Genomic DNA, 25,855 nt, shown 5'->3' with positions numbered 1-25,855 from the left:
ATCAGAAATCTCTGACACATCCTGGGTGGGATGGAAGAAAATACAATTACCAGCATCTAAGAAGAGGTTAATGTATTGTTTCAGAGTTAAGTACACTTTATTTCACCTCTGTGCTAAAAAGCATAAATGGAAATTGCTGTTGCATGTGTGTACACAGTTCAGGGGAGTTGTGATATTTGAGGTAGTTTAGAAGGGTCCTCAACAACCACCTCCCGTTGGTTGAAGAGCAGCTCCCCAAATCAATGTGGTTTCAGCCCATCTAGAGTCAATTCCCAGAAACAGAACTAATGTTTCAGGTCAAAGACTCTTAAGTGCATTTATGTTTTTATTCCACTGAAGGGGAGCTAAAAGCTGAAAGAATCTGTGGGATTGAAATGGATATTGGTTACGTGGGAGGCTATGGATAGTAATGCACATTGAATATCTCTCACCGTTTCCTATTCCAGTCTCCAGTCATTCCATCTCTATTATATCAGTTCTCCCTCACATCAGTACTAAGATATCCTCATTAAAAAAAATTATTAGGGCTCTCAACTGTGTCTCCTCTATTTCATGCACTTTTGCTTATACCCCTTTCTCCCAGCCAGAACAGGATAGTGTTCACCATATCCTCTTCCATTTTACCAGCTCCACATTCATTAGATCATCCTCTATATAATTTTCTATCATCCTCAACCTGATTCCACCACTGGACATCCCTTCTTTGCTTCAGCATTTCAAAGGAAGTGTTCCTTCCAAGACTCCCTGATTCACTCTTTATCGTAACTAAGCACTCCTTTTGGCATTTTACCTTGAGACCCAGGACCTACCCTTTTACCTTATCCTGTCCAGATATTCAAATAACCCTTCCAAGGTGAAGCAGCAATTCATCTGAACTTCTTCCAATTACTAATATAGCATTTGATGCTTATTGTAGTCTACATTGGAGAAATCAAGTGCACATTGCTACAAACACTACTAACCAAATGCTATATTGGAGACACCAAATGCAGATTGAATGAGCACTTTGCAGAACACCTCTATTCGGTTTTACAATGGTGATCCTGAACTTCTAGTTACCCCGCACCCCAGTGCTCTCCTCCTACAGACACTCCACCTGCCCTCCTAGTTTCTTCTCCCTTTGTTCACCTTTTCCCATCCCCTCCTCATCTAGTCCCACCCATCACCTTTTATCATCTGTCCTGCTGGTTCTACCTATCACCTACCAACCACAAACCTGCATCCCCCCTCCCCCCGGCTTCATACTGCTGTATGCTGGCAAACTTTCCTCTTCCCTCTCCGCCTCGATGCAGGATCTCAACCTGAAATGTCTACTTACAACTTTTGCCTCCACAGATGCTGCTGATTTATTCCAGTATTCAGATTTTTGATCCAGATTCCAGCATCTGCAGTTTCTTTGTTTGCAATAGAGTCCTCCCAGTTCTTGGCGAAGATGATCTTATCATAACCAACGTGAGAAAGACAGCACAAGATCTCATGTCAACACCCCAATCCAGGCACTGGATGTTCAAAAATATCATTTATATAATCAATGCAGTTAAGAGAATGCTCTTACACTTTTAACTTGATGGACTCTGACAGACGAGCAAAAAGCAATAGCTTCTTAAAAAACACAAATATATCACTGTTGTTTATATCGAACATACAGTCTTCTTAAACTATCCAATGTTCATCTTTATAGGCTCCTGATTTAGTACAAGAAATATAAAATGTATAGATATCTGTATAAAATATCTTCCATTTTACCTTGATTCATAAAACAAGAGATCTTCAAACAATGTAATAATATGAGAGCTATGGTGATTGACACAATATAACCAGTGACAATGTAATATACTCCTAAGCACAAAACAAAGATGCAAATCTAAAATGATAAATGTTTTGTATAACTCAATTACATTTCAAAATTAAATCAGTGATCTTATCCTGTCCAAATACAAATATTGTAAGGCAACTCCAGATATCAGTATCACTTCTTAGTCAGTCCACCATATGCTTTTAAAGTTTTATATTTTGACAGATGATAATAATGCTTTTAATGGTGTACTGTCATTGATAGGGTCTTTATCCCCACTCCTTTGTGCACTCCTGAATATTCAAATTTATAAAAATCAAAATAGATGCCTAAACTAATGCCTCAGAGCCTCAATTTTTGTCTGTCAAAATTTAAAAAAAAATAAAAAAATCATATTCTGCTAGGCCTACTTTTAGGTAAATGATAATTTGAAACAGAAAATTTGAACTTTTTTTATATGCACACTATTACACTCTATTGCCCATTTGTTCCATTGTTAAATCACTGAACTATAACTGTAAGAGATCCTAACTGGAGAAGAGACAAGCAAAATGGGGAACATTAGTTTGCATAAAATCCACAGATGAAATTTTCATTTACTTTGAATAGTGTACATTGTATTTTTAGTTTTCTCATACATATTGCAATAAAAATGTTGCAATATGTATGAGAAAAATTTACAAATTTTATATCTATTTTGACTGTTGAGATGAAGTTTAGTGCAAAGAACAAATCCCACCAAGAATTTATTTACAAATTATCTATAATTTTGTAAAAGATCAATTAATGTTTATTTGTTAAATAATACAATACAAATGCACACATCACATTTTTTAGGTGTGGCATTGGTTTGATTGGAATTGAAACTCTTGTTGAGATGGTTTCTTTTTCTCCACTTCCTTTTCTGAGTTCTTGAATACATAATGTTCATATGATTGTTGTCAAGGCAATATATGCAGAGATACAGTGACATTTTGGTTTACTTTGAGCAAATCAAGCTCATTATAAGGTAGACTTACATTATTACAGGAGTTCTAGTGAAAATTGTTTCTCCAATTGCTGTATGTGCATACTCTGCTTGGTCAGGTACTGAATGTGCAATGTTGAAACCAGGCTGCCAAGTTAACTCATTTCAGTGTCAAAAGCACTAAAAGTAGCTTCCTTCCTTCAGGATAGGAAAAGGAAATATTCAGTTATGATTTCTACTAGTGACCTTAACAAAAGTAAGTCTGTGCAATATGGGGCCCCCTCTGCTGTTCATTGCCTAGGGACACCAAGACCTGGACACTATTGTGAACCAACGGAGGGCTGAAACTACCCCAGTAGAAATTTTAAAGCAAAGGGCAAAGAGCAAATTAAGGGAGCAAACTGTAGGAATATAAAACCATTAAAAAAACAGCAGGAAAACAAAAGTCCTTTTGGAGTTGTTGAAACAAGTTTTCTTAAATCACACAGTAGAACGTTCAATGGTCTGGTTATACCCCGACATTCATCAACAATAGGTAATGGTTTCAACAGACCAATGAAAAATTAGCACATCAATGTACAACATACTTGGACCCATAAATCACATTCATTTAAGACATCAAGGCTAAAAGTGTAGTAAACTCCATGATAGGTACTGCTTACCTAAAATATACTAAATGTCAAAAACTGCATATCAATAATACCAGTTAATGCTTGTTTAACTGTTCATCTAATATTTCACCAATAACAATTAGTTGATAGAGAAGATATGATACAACAGTCAGTTTAATTCAAAACTGAAAGTCATTTTGGCTGGGCACATTTGTCCATTGCTTCATAATCCATTGTGTAATTTCTTTGTCATCAATTGCATGGAGCAAAGTTAAAAGAAATCCGGGATTTGCTGTTACACATTCAGATATCTGGGCTTTCCGCCCTGTGATAGCCAAACTTTAAGATATCAGTGTCTGTAAATAGGCACTTATATTAAACTAACCCATTCAATTGTTTTGGATATTGCTCAGTCAAAAATTTGAATTGTCTTCAAAGAACTTTAGCTGCTGGACCTTCCATACTGTAATTCTGGTACAATTCTTCACCCATTTGTTCCTGCAGACTTTCCTAAAACAGTTAACGTAAATCAGACCAATGATGAGCAATAAGATACTGATTTCCAAAAACAAATTCAATTATTCAGTGGAAGTAAAAGGTGAGATACCCACCTCTCTCCTGGCTTCATTATCATCTTCCATAATATTATACATCTTTTTCTAAAAGCTTCACTCCTAATCCTTTTAGAACATCTATTCTTAATGCTTCACTGTTCTTTAATCTTTGCTGGTACAGATGCAACTTCTAAACAAAGCAATGAATAGAAGTGGTTTAATAATACAGGAGTGTGAATATGCTTCAGTAATTTGAAGTGAGGCCACACTTTAATTTTACTTGCATCTCAAGCTCAAATTAATTAAGATTGCTTCAGATTAACAAAACTCATTCATTTGTTGAACAAAGATTATTTCAATATATGATTGTGTGTCCCTGGTTGTTACAGACCTGCTGGAAAATCGTTGAAACAGAAATCCTCTGGTTCTTCTTTAGCTTTCCCGTGAAGGATCAGGGTGTCTCTATATTTCGCCGCAGTTTGAATTCTGGTGTTGGAGTAGGCAAGGGATTTTCTTTGTTGGCATCTTTTGCAATCCATCTTTAATGTTTGAGTCATCAATTTTACGAGATCATGCATTTCACTGGAATCAGGTTTCCTAGTAGATAATTAAGGAATGCTTAGATAGCAACAATGCAGGAGGATCAAAGCTATTTAAAATTATGAAATTCACTGGTATTATTAAAAGATATGTTTGGGATTGACAGATTAAGTGTGGGGAAGGAGCAAAGGATAGGAGACGGGCACATGAATATTTCTACTCAAACATTGGCTAAGCCAAACTCACATTGCTATTTGTATCACATGGGAAAAACAGCTAAGTAAAATATAATGTTCATACACTTCTATAGCAGTAATTTCTAGCTCAAGTATTTGCTTGGTTAATCAAAAACCATTTCTAATGAAGAAGCTACTTAGAACTATTATAAATAAATTATAGAAGCAAAAGTAAGAAATCTAATTGGTTCAGCTTGAAATGCATTTTTGATAATACAGATGAAGTATAAGAAAAGCATTTGCTTAGCCATAAACTTGTTTAAGATAATTCAGGCTCTGCTTTGCCCAGACATCTTTGTGAACAGAACTTCTAATTATCAATCTTAAATTTGTCTTTTACTTGAATTAAATTGCATCCTCTTTCCCGACAATGAAGGTTTCACTTAGTGTTCTACAACTAATCTTTCTGTCATTTAAACCTATGTAAGGTCATCACTCAGCAATGAGATATCATTATCAGGTCACATGTACATCGAAACTCACAGTGAAATACAACTTTAGTGTAGAGTGTTCTGGGGGCAGCCCGCAAGTGTCGCCACGCTTCCAGCATCAACATAGCATGCTCACAACTTTCCTAACCTGTACATCTTTGGAATGTGATCCATATTCTTTGCTCCAATCAGTCTACTGATGCTGCCTTTCTGCTTTCACCATCAATCTCACAATGTGCTTTTTTGAAATTCAAACATCGTCTCTCACAAACCATGCTTACAAAAAACTTGAGATCTTGAATCATTTTGACACTCTCATAAATGTCAATTGTGCTGTGAAACAGCAAAGTATTATTGGTGAAAAATTATCTTCCAACACTTCCTATTGATGACGTATTGAACTTCATTCTTTCAGTACATCAGCATCTGTAGGAGACTCAAACACAACAATCATCTATTTGTGTAATTATATATTTCTATCTTTAAAGCAGAAATAGTATCCTTGTTAATTGATTAAACACCACACCATTGTTATCTCTAAACCTGATGAATGTAAAAACTCGAGATAATCCAAAACAGTTCGCATATCCCAATTTACAAGAAATCCCTATTTAATTATGATCTCGTCCCTCCCTACGTTTGTCATGATCCACCACTCTAATAACATTTTAAGATACCTGTTTTCCTCAAATTCTGGCCTTCTGATTATCTCCAAATTTACCACTTTTGGAAACCATGCAATCCTAAGCTCTGGAATTTACTGTCTAAAATTGTGCCATCTCTCTACCTCGTTTTCCTCCTTTAAGGTGCTCATGAATAATAACCTCTTTGATCAGCTGTTGGTCATCTGCTGCAATTCATTTTTACATAGTTTGGCATGAATTTTGAAGTTTTCTTGAACAAATGCTTAGATTTTTTGCTAAATTAAAACCTACATGAAAATTAGTTGTTGTTGCAATAGAACTGCCATCATTAAACAAAGATTTAAGTAAACTCACACATCTTTGCAGTCCCCCTCTGATCTGTCAGTTGAGCTGGTTGAAGAGCTATACTCATCATCATCTGAAAGGTGATGGGATAACTCACTCATGTTCTGGCAAAGCATGATATAAAGAGTATATTAGTTCAAAATCTGCATATACATGCATTCTTCCGCAGTCCATTTGGAAGATGTACAATTTAAAACAAGTTGATGTTTGCATGATAAGTACTGTGTACTCCAGAACAAGCGTGGATCTTTTGATTATAATTTCTATTTCCTTTTCAAAATAACCTTACATTATTTATACTATTAAGTACCAATCAATAGTTGGTTCCCAATCATTTATTCCTGTTATCGACTTAGAAAATAGTGATGTACACAGATATTTAAATATGTTGAAAAGCAATAATCAAATTACTCTCATATTATCTTGTGCACCCCTGTGCCCAACCAATTAATGTCAATAAGTACAATCCTCACAAGGTGAAATATTACAGTGAAGCATTACAAAGAGTTTAGCTTTAATCTTTTCTGTCTTATATTGGTTGATTCAGAAGCATTTGACATTGATTAGCTGGATTCTAATAGCTGTGATGTTTAACACTGACTGATTCTGAGCCAAAGAATAGTGTACAGTGAACTGTAAGGAAATGAAGCACAAAGGGCAGTGCAAACAGGCAAGGAGGGGGTAGAGAGGGCAAGGTCGCACACGAAGGGAGAAGCAGAGCTGATTGACTGGTAGGGAAAGAGGTGCGGCTGGGACAAGTAATTCAAATGCTTTGGTTATTAGAAATGATATGAAGTTTGATTTTAGTTTTGTAATAATTGCTAAAATGCTTGTTTTAAAAGTATGTCCATGGGTTATTCACAGATAATGGGTGAATGGTCCTATCAAACAAACCCTGAAATAATTTCATTCTCCCTCCTCTTTTTTGCGAGTTAATTTATTGTACCTGTTTACTGATTGTTAATTTCTAATTAGAAACAACAAAAAATGCTAGATTCAGCAGGTCAGGAAACATCTGAAGAGTGAGAATGAACTGTATTGGCTGAAGACTGGCTTCACTGCTGGTGGGGATCTCAAGAGGAAGCCAAGATGGATCATTCATTTGGCACTGAGGCTGCAATTGCTTCAGCCTTGTTTTGAACATTTGCTATGCTGGGCTCCGCTACTGTTGTAGTTTGGGATGTCCTTGAGCCTCCTCCTCCTGCTAATTGCCCACCACCACTCACAATAGAAATGGCAGATTGCAGACCTTTATTTGGCTGTTAAATGTCAACTGCATATGGGTTTTGCTGTTAGCATGCTGTGTTCCAGCTTCACCAGATTGGTACTTTATTCTTTGGTATGCCCAGTGCTGATCCTGGCATGCCCTCTTGCACTTTTCACTGAACCAGGTTGGACTCCATGGTTTGATGGTAATGGTAGAATGAGGGACATGCCAGGCTCTGAGATTACAAATACTGGCAGGGCACATTTCTGTTGCTGCTACTACTATAATATGTTGTAACGAGCAAAACATTACCTTTCCCCGATGGATAGCGACATCTGATAATGATCGGTTAACTTTCACATTTTGGTTCTCTTCGCAAGAGTTTGGTTCTAAAGCTACACAATGCGAGTTTCTTCTTGATGTGGACTCTAGTGAGGAAATCCATACCATTAATATCAGTGTAAGTTTATAAATCAGAGTTAATAGAGCTTTATTCTGCAAGTGTCATAAGAGAAGGGGGAGGTAACTACCATTCAGAGATATTTGGAACGATGACTATGGGTAAGGTAATATGGACTATTTATTTCTGAAATTTCATCCAGTCCTACAAACCTCCAATTCTGGTGCTTTGACTATCCGTGAATTTAATTGCTTTATCATTGGCCTCCATGCCTTTAGCTCCCAAGACCCAAAATTCAGGAATTCCATCCTTAAAGCTGTTTCTACCACTCTTTTCTCCTTTAAGAGCCTCTGTAAACCTACCTCTTTTGATCATCTTCCCTTATATCTCCTTGTGTGACTTGCTGAAGAAGATTGTTTGATAAGGCCCATGTGAAATTTGCTATGTAATAAGTGCTGTTTACATATACTTTTGTTCACCGATGAAAATAATGGTCAATGTTTTGCAGGGAAATGTCAGCAGTTTCCAGTCTAATTGCTGATATTCCCCTAACTGTCAAGACCTTTGGGAATTCTATGCAAACACAGTGACTGCAGCAGTCCTGAGATCGAGGTCCACTTTTCACAGTAATTTTTCTGTGTTCTAACATCGTGGAAGTGCAAAGTTGCTGCAATTTTTTATCACTTACATCGGGGAATCTATTCAAAAAACTTGGCGTGAGGATAGCTTCCCTTTTCTTTTTGATGGAGGGAAAGGGCTGCAAGTATTCGTTAATTTAGATATTTTTAATTGATTGTATTCAGTTAATTATATGTTTTTTTAAACTATTTAAAAAAATATTTAATAACTTAATTGCTTGTATATATATTCTGCATTTGTGTATATTTTAGTAGTTTTTGCATGTTTCTGAGTCAGAAGCATGCAGAGATTTTGGCAGCTTTTATGGCTAGCACTGTTCCATGACCTGGGTCTCCTCCCCCCATCTTTGGAGGGCATGGGTTGTCCAGCTGTCAAGGTTTTTTCAGCTGTTCTGAGGATGGAGCTTATTGTGGAGATTTTATAGTTAAATTGCAAAGGCCCTATTGATGTATAATACCTTGTTGTGACAGCTTCCTTCCACAAGTTCTCACTGGGGTAACAGTGTGAAGCAAAATCCAGCTTTCTTTAGAGGTCAGCAGCAAGAGTGCTCAATCTGTTGCCAACTTTAAATTCTTGGCCATCATCACAAATCTGGCATAGGTTGTGCATGTCCTCTAATGATATAAATCAAAGTGAAGACTTTTACTATTACTCCTGTTTTCCCTATTAGGTAGCTGAAATGCATCAGGGAGGAAGAGGTATTACCCTGAATATTTTCTGTTTTGTATTGTTTATACTTGGGATTAAATTCCAATGAATGGTTTGCATTGAAAGCTAAGGAACTTTTCCCAATGAAGGGCTGAGACATGTAATTGGAAACTCTTGGATTCAGTCCCTAGCCTGTAAACAACCAATATATTGACAAGGTCACTGCAGATGGCCTCGGCACTCTTTGCCAATGAGGTGGGGTGGTTTCAAGCAAAGTCATCGAGAAACCCGTTTCTCAATTATCTAGTAAATCCTCCTCAACTAAAATGAGAATCATTTTTGTTTCTAACAGCCTACATTAAACATCATCCAACAATTACCGACAAGACTGAAATATAAGTCATGGCCACATGAACAAGATACCAGAAGGCTCTACAAAATTTCAGGAATTAACACCTTCAAAGGTGAAAAAAAAACTTCTAATAAAACAGACTCCAATGAATACCTGAATAAGAAAACTCTTCTCGAGATTGTTTTAATCTCCTTCGTTCTCTAGCAGATAATGGACGGTCCTAAGGTGCATGAAGAAAATAATATTTTTAAATGTATTTAAAAACTACTTTGTAACAATCCATTTTTTCTGTTTATTCGTCCAATTTTAACAAAAAAAAGTCCTCCAATCATTTATACATTAAAAATTAAATATTTTTATGAACATATTAATTTATTTCTTCCTATGGCCTTCAGAATAAAACTAGCGTTTCCCCTTCCCTTTCTTTTAAAAAAGTTGTGAATATGTAGTAATAGTAAACAACCTCAAATTTAACCTATGTGCAATACTTGTTTTTGACTCTGGATGGTGCTGAAGGGAGAAGTCAAATCGTAATGACCTGGAGTAAGCAAGGGATGGATAAATCCCTTGTCATAATCCAAATACCATTCCCCTCCTCTTTTTTTTAAATAAATAACCCATCCTATTTCTATCATGGGTCTGACCTAAAAAGAAATATTTTTGCCCATGATGGTTCTTTTTTCCCTTTCATAAGTGGATTAAGTCTGGTATCCTCGCAGAAAATGGACCAGCTCATTCTGGTACTGTGCCAGTCATCTACAGGATGACTGTAGATTTTGTTTGGATATACACTAGATTGGCGGTTTTTTTAATTTAAGTTTTTGCCCTGGTTAATTTCTCTTCCTTGGCTAACTGGAACGGTTGTTTAAAGTCATTTAGAAATTACAGAAAATCAGTATCAGAATAAAGAACATACAAACCTGTGACGTTCCATTCTCATTATCCTTTTAGTTGGCCACTGATACGGAAGCTCTGCTGAAACTTTTACCAGAGTTGTCGTGCTGCTTCTTTTCATGAACTTCAGTTATATTACATGGCGGAGAAGGCAATTGCCTTGGGGCTGTAGCTTTTCCCTGATACAGATTAACACTGTGTTAAAGATTTCCTGCACAACATATGTCATCAATTTGTGTATGAAGAATTAATACAATAAAATAGCTACAGCTCAACACATAACTATTTTGAGATAGGCAAATTAAGTATTGCCAAGTTTACTGATTTTTATCTACTAACCTTTTCCATCTTCCTCTGGAGTTCATTGTTCTTCTGCCTGTACTGCCGTGAAACTGAGGGCTCAGATGAGGAACTATGTGGTGGGAAAGGCATAGGATCTTCTTCAATTTGTTTCTTGACATTCTCTGATGAGTTTTCCTAAATTTCAAACAAAATTATGCTAATATTTCAGAAAATGAAACACAGTTTTTAATAGAATATTATTGGAACACAGCAGTGATTCAATCAAACTGTCTGTGCTCAGTTTCTGTAATAAAGCCCTGAATAGTCTAACATTCAAGGTTACAAGCCACAGTTCTGCTGAAGCATCCTCCATAACCCTAACAAAAACCCTTCAAATGCTGGAGAATTTCTAGTTTGCTATGGTATAAAAAAGAAAATTTAGAGTTATTCCATTTTGAATAATTTTGTTTTTGACATCTCTTTCATATATTAAAAACTTAGTATCTGATAGTTCTGCATTCTTCACTTAAACCTCAAATCTGAAATACAATATCTGAATAATCTGTGGTGATACAAGGCAATTGTAGTATGCTTGCGAAGAACAGGATTACAAACAACTCAGTTTATCTGGAACCCTAAAAAGTCAAATAGACAATTATAATACATCATTCACATGGAATGCTGATTCCAACATGTCAATGTCTACACAAGTATTTATATGTAAATACAACAAATTCCATGGTCTTGAGTTCTAATATTTCAGTTGTTTATTTCTTATTAATACTTTAAGAGCTGGATATTTAACTAGGCTACCTTTACCAATTCATTTTGGAGAACATAGAAAGACATATCTTAGGATGACACTGCTTACAAAATTCAATAAAATGACCTAGAATTTAATCCATGTGCATTTATTAGCATCCAAAGAGCGGGTGGTAATATTTACTCTTTATCTGGACACTCAGTCATTAATGGAGGCTCAGTCATTGAAAGCATACAAAATAGAGACCAACAAAGGTAGAAGATGAACCATGTTGAATGGCAGAACTGGCTTAAGTAGCTGAATGACTGACTCTTGCTTCTATCTCTTATGTTCTTATGGGACAGTGTGCAAATATTTAGGAGTTTGTGCCAAACATTTCTGATACTTTGCTGTGGTAACTCTACTTCTGACTGAAAAAGCCTGGTTGCATTTTTGTAAGCTTTTGCCCAAATAATATTATTAGATCTGAATTACTGAATGAACCAAACAATAAATGAAACGACTGGATAATTCTTAATTGAAATCCATTTATTGACATAGATTAAAATGTATGTTGCTAGTCTAGAAGTAACTACTTACAAATTAAACTTTTGGATCACAATATTGACAAGATTAGAAAAGGACTGGGAAGAAGCTTACAGGATTGTCAACATGGAGCAATTGGTAACCTGTTTTGTTGCTGTACACTATGTACATATATGAAATATGGAACAGAGAACAGAGAACAATTACAGCACAATTCAGGCCCTTCAGCCCACAAAGCTGTGCCGAACACGTCCCTACCCTAGAAATTACTAGGCTTACCCATAGCTCTCTATATCTTCTATTAAATATCACAGCTTATGTGATAAAAAAGTTACATGCTTGAAACCCAATGTATTTGTTTTAACACAGAAGTAAGAATGCTCACTGTTATTTTAACTGCTTCAAATGGCTGCAGAAGTTTTTCTGTAGAATCAAAATTCACCTGTAACAGAACGACAAAAATAACAACTAATTAACTCCTACTTTACTCTGACAGCCACTACAATCTCAGGTTCTTTGTCTTCACAACATCTCTGCCATATTCACTTTACTCAAGGTACTGCAAGACAGTCTTTATTCTATTTGAAACTATGTTGCTTGCCACAAGTATCTTTATTTGCGATGAATTTAGTTATCAGAGATTACTTCAGAATGAGGTTAGCCAAACACCATAATTAGGATGTTTCCCCCCGAAAGTAGCAGCAGATTTTATTTATTAATAAAGAAGTTATATTCTCCTTAAAATAAAAAATTAAACAGGTTCTTCAATTGTGTCTATCATTCTTTTCAGCAGCCACAATTGGTGCAAACCCATTTACCTGCAGCAATTGTTTGGAGCAGTAGTTATCTTAAAATATTTGCTTCTTTATCTGGGACATCAACATTTATAATTGATGAACTTTGTTATGTGGCATTTAATAGGCATTGCTCTTCATAGAAATGCAATTAAATACAAAATATTGAAATCTTACTGCTCATTAATAAAATTACAAATACACTTGTATATGCAACTTCATCAACAAAATAAACTACAGGAGTTTTCTGAAATATGACTGTTTCCTACCTGCACCTCAGGTGAGTGTTCTTCCTTAAAAATAGGCTGAAGCAGTTTAAAGGTGTCATCCTTTCCGTCCAAAATTTCATCCAAGATCTGATTATGAGACTTCTCAACTTTTCCTTCCACCATTACACCATTGCATAGTCCACTATTATCAGTCTGAGCACTGCCAACAACTTCCTTGGGTTCCTCATTACGGCAGTTTTTTAAATGTGGTACAGGTTCATCAAACATCATTTTGTCAGGATTGGAGTTTCTTCTTTCAGATCCTACTACATCATCAATGTGTACCTTGCTTATTGTAGCTAAAGAGTCACTAGAGCTGTTCAAAGCTTGGTGGGAAATATTTGAAGAGTGATCTTCTGGTTGATTGTTGTAGCTGACATAATTTGGTTTGCTTTTCTTGGATTCTTTTTCTTCCTTCTAGAACATGAACATAAATATATTTCTTTAAGATTGTACAAAATCACCTCACACTTGTCAGGATTAAATTCCATCTGCTAATGCTCTTCCCAACTTTCCATCTGATCTATGTTTTTACTTTTTCAATCCCAGGATCTCAGTACTGTGGTAAGACAAGCTGTTGATTAGTTGCCTTTGAGAAGTGGTGATTTTTTAAACTGCTGGAGTCTATGCGGTGAAGGTACTCCCACAATGCTGTTAGGTATGGTGCTGGGTAGGTATGGAACTGAGTTAGGTATGAGTAATATACTGTCATAACATCATCATCCCTGAATCAAAATCCTGAATAGAGTTTTGATTCAGGGATGATGATGTTATGACAGTATATTACTCATTTTGGGTTTAATTTTGTGTGTAATAGTTGTTCCTTTTACTTTGTCCTTCTGAGTGCTGGAGGAAGCATTCTTGACACATTATTCATTCATAGCATATATAGCACATGATAAAATTAAGCACATTTACATCCATCAACAGGAGATGTCCCATGTACACTGACTCAACTCCATTCAGTTAAATTCCATTCTCTCTCTGTTACACTGAGTTATTCTTCTTTTACCTCTAGTATCTGGCAAAGAACAACATTGACCAAGATCTGGCAGTTTGGTAGCAGCATATATTTTCACTTAGTGAGTGGGAGGGATTAATAAATGAATGCCAAACCGAAAGATGTGATACTGCAGCATACCCTTAAAATAGAAATAAGGCAAGCAAATACATACCATCTCATGAATGAAAAATACCTTATTTTTGCAGGTAACATATTGATGCACTGTATAATCTGTCTATTGACTGTAATATTTAACTGAAAAATATCATAAGTCTTCACCAGAACACAATACAATAATTACTTAGAATTGTGACCTTTATAAACTTCCGGGTGGGATCCAGGTCCTGCAAAGTGATCCTAGATTCACACTTTGTCAAAATAGGGACAGCTGCCTTCTTGCATGTTTTTATAGCTTTCCTACAAGATATATAGAAAAAAGTTTCAATAATATCAACAATTGTGCATTAGAAACAATCACACTGCAAGATAGTTATTGAGGAGAATGGCTGATTGTCCAAGTAAGTTCATCCACACAGGAAGGACTAGAATATCCCCATGTTGTATCTGATTAGTTGTCAAATGCTCCCAGAGTTTTAATTTCTACTACTGCATCTGAAATTTTATGGATGATCATATTAATGGATCACTTTGACAAAAAGAATTTCCTAACATCAGGGCAACTCCTTCTCAAAACTCAATTTATTTAAATATTCCAGACTACTCATTTCCATTTCCCCTCCTCAGCTCATCTGACTAGATAATTCTAGTCTTTCTTCATAACTCAGGTTGACACTAGAGATCAGGCTTCCTCCAGGATATGAATATATTTTGATTATCAGAAATGGAGAGACCATTCAGTATGCAATCTAAGCAGAGCATTATACTGGATGATCATGATTTTCACAGATTGATATCCTACTGTGACAAAGTGTTGACATTTCAGGTTGAGATCTTGTATCAGGACTTAAGAGTTGAGAGGGAAGCTGGCATGTATAAAGAGGTATGGATGGGTGAGACAGAGGCCAGCAGGTGATTGGTGGACTAAGGAGGGGTGAAGGATGGCAGGCAGACGGAACCAGGTGGAGGAGAGTAGAGCTGGGAGACAGAGGCAGGTGAGTGATAGGTGGAAGCAGACAAAGAACAAAAAGGGGGAGATGGAGGGGAGGGTGAAGATGGAGACAGCTTGCTGGAGGGTGATAAGCGGGAACACAAAGGCTACCAGTGTTGGATTCTGATAAGTAAGGAAGGTGATAATGGGAACCATTAGGGAAGAGGTGAAGGAATGACATCTTACTGTTTGGTGACTTAATTCAACAATTCATTGACTTTGTTTATTGGTGCTCCACACTGGTTGAACATCAAGATTTTGCATGGAGTATACTAATATACGTAAGCAGCTTACTTGTGGTTGAAAATATACATTGCCATGATTAACTTTGCCCCAGGTTTGTTAATTCAATATAAAAAATGTATTTGTATAATTTATTTTAGCTAATTTATCACATATACATACGCTTTTGTGGCTTCCAAGAACAAGGCAATGTGGCTCTTTATGTATGACTTCCTGAGAATGGCTTTAACATCTGGTCGCTCCTCAGGTCTTCTGCTCAACATACTACTTATCAGTTGGCCCAGCTGTTGACTGTATTCCTTTGGTATAGGTGGCAGCTACACAATAACATGGATAATATTGTTTAAGAAATCAATATCCTGCAATAGTCTATATATCACTTAAATTCTAAATGTGTAGCCTCATGTATCTTTCAAGCTCTATTGCTCATTTTGCAAATATTCTTACCTTTACCATACATTTATTTTCTTCAGGGATTACTTTTGTACAATGCAAATTATGTATTTTGAAACAAAATATAAATAACTTGGGCTTATGGTGCAATAATTTATTGTAATAACTTGTTTAAGAACAAAAAACTATTCCCTTTCTTTGATTTTTTTTTAAATCATGAGATTTCTGATTTGGCAATCATTAGAGACCTGATGCATCCACAAGAAATACTCTTAGGTAAGCAAGTCAATAACTGTCTCCATGTGCCTTTAACAATTAACTGTCAAAGATGCAAAGGGACCCAAAGTTTTGAGAGAGAAGTCAAGGCCTGTTGACTTGTTACGACCATTCTATGGCCGATACATGTATATTACTTCTACCATGTTGGTTCCCCTGCAAGTACACTGACAGCTTTGGTACAATGCTTTGTTCAGCAGATTGCATGCAATTCCTCATTTTATCATGGCCTGTAATATTTTAAGTTAGAAAGCTCAGTAAAATGTAAACACTGTGGAAATGAGAGAAAACCACATATGAACATCACATTATTTTGCATATATATGAGCTTGCAATTATAATTTATGTATTATGTTAGGGGATTTAAGAGAAATGTATTTTCTGCAGATAAGGTAAAAAAGAAAAGAATGCAAAGAGATTGAATGGGCAATGCAACCACAACAGCAAAATTATTAAGAGAGATTAGAAGGACTCAATGCATTTTACTGCCTCTGTCTTTGGTGTTCTGTTGTCTCTTCCATATATCTTTGTTTTACAATATTGTACTGATAATATACATGGAACAGCAACTAAAGGGAAAATATTATTTAAGCTTATATAAAAATGTCCATATGGTAGCACATATTGAATCTGGTATTTTATCTCAATAAAGTCCTGAACCTGCACTGCTAAACTGTGTATGTGTGTGTCATCTGTTGTTTAAGATAACAAAATTAGAGTGAAAATGCAGTCCACAATCATTATGCCTTTTTACATTAATGTTCATAATTATTTCTCACCAATGTAATTCAAAGGCATAATACTCAATAGTTTTTTTTAAATTTCTCTTCAACTGGAAGATGTTTACATCTTTAAACCAAAACTTTGCCTCTCAAGTCCAAAAAACTATACGCAAATCACAAGTTTCATTTTCCTGTATATCCTATCCACAGGCAACTAAACTTAAGTAAACTACTGGAATGCAAATCACTCATGAATAAGAATTGCAGATATCTATTAGCCAAATATAGTAATTAATAATAACAAATTAATTTTCCATTGCTTAAAAAGGTTACAAAGTTGTGACTTTTCATTTGTGTCATGAAGCTTATCCATAACAACTTTATCAGTGACCACATAGGGGGAAGTTGTCTCTTTAATGATCTTTTAATTAATTCCCAGGATGTGTCAGTTACTGGCAAGTTCATTGCCCTTACAGCTGATCTTTTACTTCAATCCTTCCCAACATCCAGGGATCAATTAGTCCTTCCAGGTGAAGGAGTGATTCACTTGCATTTCTTCCAGTCTAGTGTACTGCATTTGGTGCTCATGATGTGGTTTCCTCTATAAGTGGAGAAACCAAACGTAGATTAGGTGACCACTTTGTAGAGCACCTCCACTCAGTCTGCAGTGGCAACCTTGAGCTTTCAGTTGCCTGTTGCTTGAATCCTCCATTCAACTATCATTCCATCCTGTTTGTGGTCACCTGCACTGTTCCAACAAGGCCCAACATAAGATTGAGGAACAGCACCTCATCTTTGGTTTAACACGTTGTAACCTTCAGATCTCAATACTGAATTCAATAGTTTCAGGTAACTCGCTTTTTCTCAGAACTGGACAGTTTACTGTAAGGATCCATCAGTAATATTAGGTTTCTCTCTCCACAATATTATCTGAACTGCTTAATATTTCCAACAGTGTCCTTTTAGTTTCAACAACAGCTCTGACCTGCATCTCACAGCTTTAATGTTCCTTTATTTGTTTTCTTTCTAACTTCCCTCATTAATCTATTAACCAGATGGCTTTGTAAACATTAGGATCATCTGGGCTACTCTGGCTTCATCCTAACAGAGATATTCACCTTATCCTAGCCATCCCTCCCACACCCTCTCTGCAACTTGCTTTATCACTTTCACAGATTCTGCCTGACTGGTTGATTGTTTCTAGTATTTTCAATTTTTAGTTCAGATTTCCAACATCTGCAGTTTCTTGATTTTCAATTTATTGCCAATCCCTTATTACTTCTATAAAAGATCACGGTAGACTTTCAACAACTCACCATCTGGGATATGCCCTCTCCTCGTTACTACCATCAGGGAGGAGGTACAGGAGCCTGAAGACCCAAACTCAACGATTCAGGAACAGCTTCTGCTCCTCCACCATCAGATTTCTGAACGGTCCATGAACATTACCTCATTATTCCTTTTTTGCACTATTTATTTATTTTTGTAATTAATAGATTTTATGTCTTTGCACTGTACTACTGCCACAAAACAACACATTTCATATATGTCAGTGATAAAAAATCTGATTCTGATTACACTACATTAAGTTAACAGAAAAGAGAAAATGTCACAAAATGCACATTACCTTTCCTTCAATAATCTTGAAAACCAATGAATTCATGTCCTTGGCATTAAAGCATGTTTCAATGTTGCCATTTCAAATGCACAACAACCAAGGGCCCAAACATCAGACTATAAAGAAAATAAAGAAAAGCTTATAAAACAGGAAATACTTAGTCTACAACTTTTACTTGTTTCATTGGTTTCATTAATGTTTTCTATAATTCTTTAATGTCATGCATTGTGGTAAACATATTCAGGGCAGAGCTATCAGTCTTATACGTGATAATATATCGGAGATAATCTTACCACCAAAATGAGTTGGATGTAAATTATAACAAAAAACCTGAAACTCAAACTCAACCTTATCTGGACTAGTGAATCCCTGTATTAACAGAGTAAACAAGGGCAACAGTTTGTCATCCTACCCCTGGTTATTTAGTTGAGTATGTTGATGAGCTGGCAAGACATATTTTATTTCTCTTAAAATTTAGTGCTGGCCTGCTGGATTTGCTGTGTTAAGGAAACCCAATAGCAGAAGCAATAGGATTGGAAGAAATAAGTTCTCATCCAGAATTCCAAATATCCCAGAAATGCCGACCTCCACCTTCCCTTCTCCACTCCAAGCAAAGCTGTTTACAACTTTGCAGTGGGAGAGCAACCCCCACCGCACTCCAATCAGCTCCCATTCCTGCAATCAAACACTTCTCCCAACCTCATGCAATTACTCCATCTCTTTATCATGACCCTCCAAATTAAACTGTGCACAAACCCTTTATAATCTCTACCCAGGCATCAGGTAACCTGTCTACACTTGTAATGCACCCACTTCCAGGGCATTTTCCATTCAACAAGGAACCAAGTCTGTCAGTTAGCTTCTAAATAGGAACCTTTTTAAAAAATCACTCAGCTGATGGTGTTAAACTCCACAACATTTGGGGAAAAACCTCACCAGACGTCCTCCTCCTGCTTGGAAATCTTGCCCAAGTGAACATGAGAGCCAGTGAATCATTTAAAAACAGGAAAAAAATCAAGCTCAATTCTTAGTCTGCTATGATAGGCCAGTCTGATTTGAGCTATGCTACTTTTAGTCTTAGCAAGCCCTCAAGTATAGGAAAAGGTAAAAATAAAAGACTAGAAATGATGACAAAGTTGGAATTGCTAGATAGAGATAGGGAACAAAGTTAGAGTTGTATTGCAACTTCTTGATATTCTCCTTTCCTAATATGAAAAACTGCTGTTCAGGCAAAGTATTCTTCACGTGTTTCTGCTCAACACAAAGAGAAAAAAAGGGAGAAAAAAAACATACACACGTCATACGTAGTAAAGCTTTATAGAGACAGGAAAATATATATTTAAATATATTTCAAACCTTTTCTAACCAAAAGCACGGTAAATTTATACCATAGCACTTTACCTTATGGTTGTAAGGTTTATTACAGAAGAGTTCAGGGCTCATATAATACGGCGTTCCAATCAAAGTACTGGCCATATCATGCTGGTGCTCCAACACTCTGGCTATGCCCAGGTCTCCAACTTTTATGATGTTTGTTTTTGTTAAGAAGATATTTTGAGTTTTAAGATCTCTGTGCAGGATCTGTTTTTCATGTAAATACTGTAACAAACAGGCACAGATCTCATTCATGGAATTAGTAGCTTCTGTTTCAATGTGATACCCAACATCACATAACCACTTGTAATATTCAATCCACAATACCTGAACTGTTATCCTTTACGATTTCCCAAATGTAACATTCTGTACAAATCCCAATGCACACTAATTAAGAATTTGAGACAATGAAATTACAGATGCAAAAACCATCTGTAGGATGTGCGTGGGAAGGGTGGCATGTAACCCGAGTGGTTTGACAGAGTTTAAATGCTGGCTTTTCCATGAGGATAGCAACTGATTGCTCCTTGCTCTCCACCTGCATTGAGTGTTGGGCTCTGATTTAGACTGAGATAAACAGGAGTCAGTTTTAGGTAGTACAGGTTGATGAGTGTTTGGATCAAGGCACAGCTACCAGTTCAGCTGTTGATTGCCCAAGCCAGAGGCCAGAAAACAGGCATGGAATCAGCCTACATTCCAATTATCAATTAAGGGCTGCATGATGCGGTGTCTAATCCAGACTGTACGCCCAGTAGAGATTGGACATTTGCAGCGTCTCTCCTTTTCTGTGAAAATTTTTCTTTGACCTATTTTCTTTTGCTCGCTCTTTATCCTTCCCCATTCTCTCCCTTTTTCTTTCCTTCTGCTCTAGCCTTTCTCTGCTCCTTCTCCCTCCCTTCCCACCTCTCCCTCCCTTCCTCAGAGCCTCCTCTGTTTATCAGATTCTATGGCAGCCAGCATCAGTGACAAGCAAACATTTCTAGAATCCTTCTTGCTGAATATGCAGGTCAGGTAGGAATCATATCACAACGGTGCCTTTGCTTTCATGGTTCTTGACTGACTATCAAAGGAATGGAGGATATTCAACATCTGGGACAATTGGGTGAGGGTATCTGACATTTAAGGTAATATAGTGGATCAAATGTGGCCCATGAGAACTCTTTAATAACTACGGTCCAATATTGTTTTCTGTTAATGCATGTTAACTGAGAGCTTTAATTCTGTGCAAACAACTCAGTGCAATTAACCAGCAGCCCCCAATTGTCAATTTCACCCAACAGGAACTCATTATTTAATGCTGATGCATTTCCTCATTTCTGATGTACAGAACTGTACCTGTAATGCCATGGCAATCTGGACAAACCATTCACAATTTGACTTTCTGGAAGCAATTTGCCCTTCTGTTCCTTCAACTTGTGATACAAGTCTCCACCTTCACAGTAACCCATCACGATGTATAAAAGTCCATCATCCCCTTCCCATGACTCCCTGTAGGTAACAATGTTGGGATGTCGAAGCTGGGATAGAAGCTGGGCTTCTTGTTCTGCTGCCTTGCGCTCGCGGCTGGAAACACTTCTCAGATTCAGCTTCTTTACAACATACTGGAAATTCAACAACATTTCACTATAAACAAAGGTGTTTACTTCACTGGCTTATCAAAATGCAAAAGCATCTATTAAAGTACTGTACTTTTTCTTTGCGAAATGTCAATGAAGAATAAAGGTCTTGAAGGAAAAATTCAAATTGAAAAGAGTAGGTGACACACAGAACTATAAAAAGACTATACATCCATTGGACACTTCTACACTCATTTTATCCAAAGCCATAAAAATACTTCAAAACACCCAACACTGACTAATGTGCTGATTGTGTGGCCCCCCACCCAAAAAAAGATGGAGCAATTGTAAGTGGGGGTCGCGCAGGGGCAGTTTGGATACCTACCTTTTCAGTGGTAGATAGTTAATCTCTGTTTCGTCATCTATTAGATAGCTGTTCCTTCACCTATTGATGGTCAATTAAGTCTGGCTAATTACTCATGATTGAATCAAAAAAAGAGTAGCAGAAGTAAGAAAATTGTTCCATAAAGTCATCTCCTACTGAGATCCTTTCTCCTCTTAGTCCTCTTGCTTCATTCTTCAGAGTTCCTCTTCATTCTCCAAGTCATGCTCGTTTACAAGAGGAAGGTCTGTTGGGCCACAAATTATATTTAGGCACAAACCTGCTGATAAAAAATGAGTGCTTCAGCACCAACCAGATCACTCTATGCAGACTACTGAAACTTCACGCAAGTATAGGATTGGCCAAAAATGTGAACAACTGTATGACCAGCCGAAAGGAATAATCCAGCAACTAACCCGTAAAATCTTCACAATCCCATTAAGCAGCACAGAAAGCTTTGATGGTGGTGAGTAGAGCTGCGATGTTACCCTTCATGCCTCCCACACTGGTGCTGAAACTTACTAGCATATTCTCCTTGGGGTGCCAACAGTGAATGCTGTAAAACAAGGTGGTCTAAGTTTCCCTGCAACACTCCAAAATAAGCATTGCACAAGGAGTTACATATTCAGTCAAATTTTCCAAATGGTGCAATTTGACTCAGAAATAATCACAACTTACTTTGGGTTAATTCAATTTTCAGCCACCATTTCTGTGCTGACCATCTTGCACCTAAATGCACTAATCCCATTTTCACTCTCATACCCCATCAACTCTACTCTCCTTCTCCTCCACTCCCAATTCTCCTGCCACCAACCTACACTAGGGGCAATTTACAGTAACCAATTAACCTAACAACCTGCACATCTTTGGGATGTGGAAGGAAACTGGTGTATTGGAGGAAACCCACAGAGTCACAGAGAGAACATGCAAACTCTCCTTAACACATCCAAGGTCAGGGTTAAACCTGGGTCTCTGGAGCTGAAAGGCAGCAACATTAACTGCCATACCACTGTGCCATGCTCTGATTTCGAGGCAATAACTTGCATTGACAGTTGTCTTTAAAACTGAGGGAATGCTGCAATGTTAGAGGTGCCATCTTCAGATGAAACTATATAACGAGGCTCCAACTGCCCTTTCATGGGGAAATGCAATAATTCCCAGTGTCATTTGTAGATATATTTTAATCTTCAGGACACTTTATCTAGTGTATCGTTCAACAATTATCCATCAACCAACACCTAAAAACCAACTATTTATTTCCTGTTTTTGTATGACATCACTATGATTAAAATAGCTCCCACTGTTCCAAAACTCTACCAATAACCAGTCTTTAAAAATACTTTATTAGTTATAAAACACTTCGAGACATCCTGTGATTGTGAAAGACATTACACAAATAAAAGCTTTGCATTTTCAGGAACTATTAGGTGCAGGTAAAGACATTTTTATTTAGCTAAGTGACAAAAGCTAAACACTGAAATACTTGATAAAAACTTTGTACTGACCGAGGTGAAGGATGTCATTACAGTGGAATGAAAATCTTCCCATTTCATGCACCACGTATCAGGAACAAACAAACTCAACAAAGCCAAATGTGGTGTAATACTCCCTTTAATCTATCTAATTTGATTTCCTTCCATACTATTCATACCAACTATTGCCATTAGCTTTCTGAGACTGCAAATTACAAGCAAATTAGATACTGAATTTTAAATTTAAGTTTATTGTAGCCAAGGGATAGTTTATATATACTGTCTCATTTTTTTCCCCCAAGTTTTTCTCTTTCTTTACTTTAAATGATCATAAAAGTATGATCAAATTTTGGAAATAACAATAGAGCAGAAGTACAAGGATTCAATCTGAACTCCGATGCCAGCAGCCTAGTCATTTCTAACTGTTAATTTTGGATAGGAGATCTGGTTTTGTTCCTAATCCACCAAAAGATGATTATGGAATGGGGCTATCTCAAGTTTTGTAATGTTGCAAAGTTAGTTGATCTAATGCCAATTTTCAAACTTCTCCAACTAGAATAAACTTTAAAGAGTTTAAATTACCTCCTACAAACTGAATTGTGATCAGTTATATGTGGTTTGGGAGATCACAACTCAGTGTGGAGCTTGTTTTATAACAATGATCAATATTACAACTCTAATCATGCATAACAAATTGCTGCTTTTTGAATGTGTAGAGCCATACATTAAAAAAACTGCAATTTAAGTTTTCATATTCAGTGTTTGCTTTTGGCATAATGCTGCTCATGATCTGTAAAATGACCTTTGAATTTTCTGGAAAATTTATGAAACTCATGTGCTACTCCAGGCTATGCCAGAATGTAGACAACAGCACTTACAGATCACTGTGCCCAAATATTCCAGAAAACTTAAATAACAATTACTGTGTATGTTCAGCAACACAGGAAATGGTCTTGTGTCAATGTAAATTCTGCAGCACACAATCACGATTAGAATTAGATGGCTGACAGATTTCTTTTGCATCAGTAGGAATGTTAGTAGGTTCAGTTTGAGGTGAGTTAACCCGTCTAAGGAGACAGGGTGCATCTTAGAAGTAACACTATCTACTAAACAATATGAAAGTGATATGTGGTGCAGTTTGATCAAGGTTCCCAGAGTTGCATTCTGTGGAACACATTCATGATTTGTACTTTAAGTGGAAGGACCACAAATAAGATTTCATTTACAGGAGAGATTATGGAGCAGATGCTGATATTAGGATTTAAAGTGGGAATGCGGGCTGTCTTTGGTTAGGGAGTGAGGGTCAGACGAGGAGATGAAGATCAGACTAGGAGTTGAGGGTCAGACTGCAGATCCAGGACAGGCTGTTGATTTAGGGCCAGGCCGAGGACTGAAGGCTAGACTGCAGTTTGAAGATGAGAGCGAGGATGGACGGCGAGGAGTAAGTGCGAGGAGTGAGTGAGAGGATGGACTGTGAGGAGTGAGTGAGAGGATGGACTGTGAGGAGTGAGTGAGAGGAGTGACCACGTGCAGTGAGGACGGACTGAGGGTGGGGACAGGCTGTGAAGGGTGAGTGTGAGGAGTGGGGACGGGCTGTGAAGGGTGAGAGTGAAGAGTGACCGCGTGGAGTGAGGACGGACTGAGGGGTGGGGACAGGCTGTGAGGGTTGGGGACGGGCTGTGAGGAGTGAGTGTGAGGGGTGGGGACGGACTGTGAGGGGTGAGTGTGAGGAGTGGGGACGGACTGTGAGAGGTGAGTGTGAGGAGTGACTGCGTGGGTGAGGACGACTGAGGGGTGGGGACAGGCTGTGAGGGTGAGTGTGAGGAGTGGGGTCGGGCTGTGAGGGGTGAGGACAGACTGTGAGGTCGGGGACGGCTGTGAGAGTGAGTGTGAGGAGTGGGGACAGACTGTGAGGGTCGGGGGAACTGTGAGGAGTGAGTGTGAGGAGTGGGGACAGACTGTGAGGGTGGGACGACTGTGAGTGAGGACAGACTGTGAGGGTCGGGGAGCTGTGAGGAGTGAGTGTGAGGAGTGGGGACAGACTGTGAGGGTCGGGGACGGGCTGTGAGGAGTGAGTGTGAGGAGTGGGGACAGACTGTGAGGGTCGGGGACGGGCTGTGAGGAGTGAGTGTGAGGAGTGGGGACAGACTGTGAGGGTCGGGGACGGGCTGTGAGGGGTGGGGACGGATGGTGAGGGTGGGGACGGACTGTGAGGAGTGAGTGTGAGAGTGGGGAGTGTGAGGGGAGGGTGGGGACGAGTGAGGAGTGGGTGACGATGAGGGTCGGGGACGGACGGTGAGGGGTGAGGACAGACTGTGAGGGTCGGGGACGGACGGTGAGGGGTGAGGACAGACTGTGAGGGTCGGGGACGGACGGTGAGGGGTGAGTGTCTGAGGGGGAGCTGAGGGTCAGACTGGAGTGGGTCCCGCTCCGGGTATCGGACAGGGAGAGCGGGGGTGTGTTTGTCCTGGCCAGAGGTTGATGTCGACAGCTCCTTTGTTCGGAGCAGGGGGAGGCGCCGCCGCCGGGCCTATGGCCGCCGCTGCCGCCCGCTCTTTACCTGCCTCACGTCCCTGCCGTGCCTCACCAGCTGCACCTCTCCGTAGCTGCCTCTCCCCACCGTCCTCACCACCACGTAGCGCTCCATTGCCGCTCTACGGCTGCACAGGAGGCCGCGGAGTCCCAGCGCTTCCCAGGGACGCGTCTTCAGTCATGTCTCACCCGACTCGGGTTACAGCCAGTTAGTGGGAACAGACCGGACACCAGACACGGCTTCGCCATCACCAAGCAACCGGAACGGCGGGACAGCCGC

General features: G+C 38.2%; 1 protein-coding gene across 1 annotated transcript; it reads right to left on the bottom strand.

Moving 5' to 3' along the window:
• Positions 1-1,519: 1,519 nt before the first annotated feature.
• On the bottom strand, positions 1,520-25,855 carry nek4 (NIMA-related kinase 4). Its single transcript, XM_052017591.1, is given in 23 exon segments — positions 1,520-3,831; positions 3,833-3,883; positions 3,985-4,020; positions 4,022-4,085; positions 4,087-4,117; positions 4,319-4,399; positions 4,402-4,459; positions 4,461-4,524; positions 6,133-6,227; positions 7,643-7,758; positions 9,523-9,589; positions 10,335-10,442; positions 10,603-10,740; positions 12,219-12,275; positions 12,897-13,313; positions 14,214-14,316; positions 15,413-15,567; positions 18,269-18,321; positions 18,324-18,375; positions 19,661-19,858; positions 20,969-21,003; positions 21,006-21,234; positions 25,604-25,855. Coding segments are annotated over 23 exon segments (2,340 nt in total). The 5' UTR covers positions 25,691-25,855; the 3' UTR covers positions 1,520-3,786.

The sequence above is a fragment of the Pristis pectinata genome, chromosome 6, assembly GCF_009764475.1.
Source record: "Pristis pectinata isolate sPriPec2 chromosome 6, sPriPec2.1.pri, whole genome shotgun sequence".
Classification (NCBI taxonomy): domain Eukaryota; kingdom Metazoa; phylum Chordata; class Chondrichthyes; order Rhinopristiformes; family Pristidae; genus Pristis; species Pristis pectinata.
The sequence above is the reverse complement of the archived record's forward strand: the minus strand, read 5'-3'. Positions and strand labels throughout refer to the sequence as shown.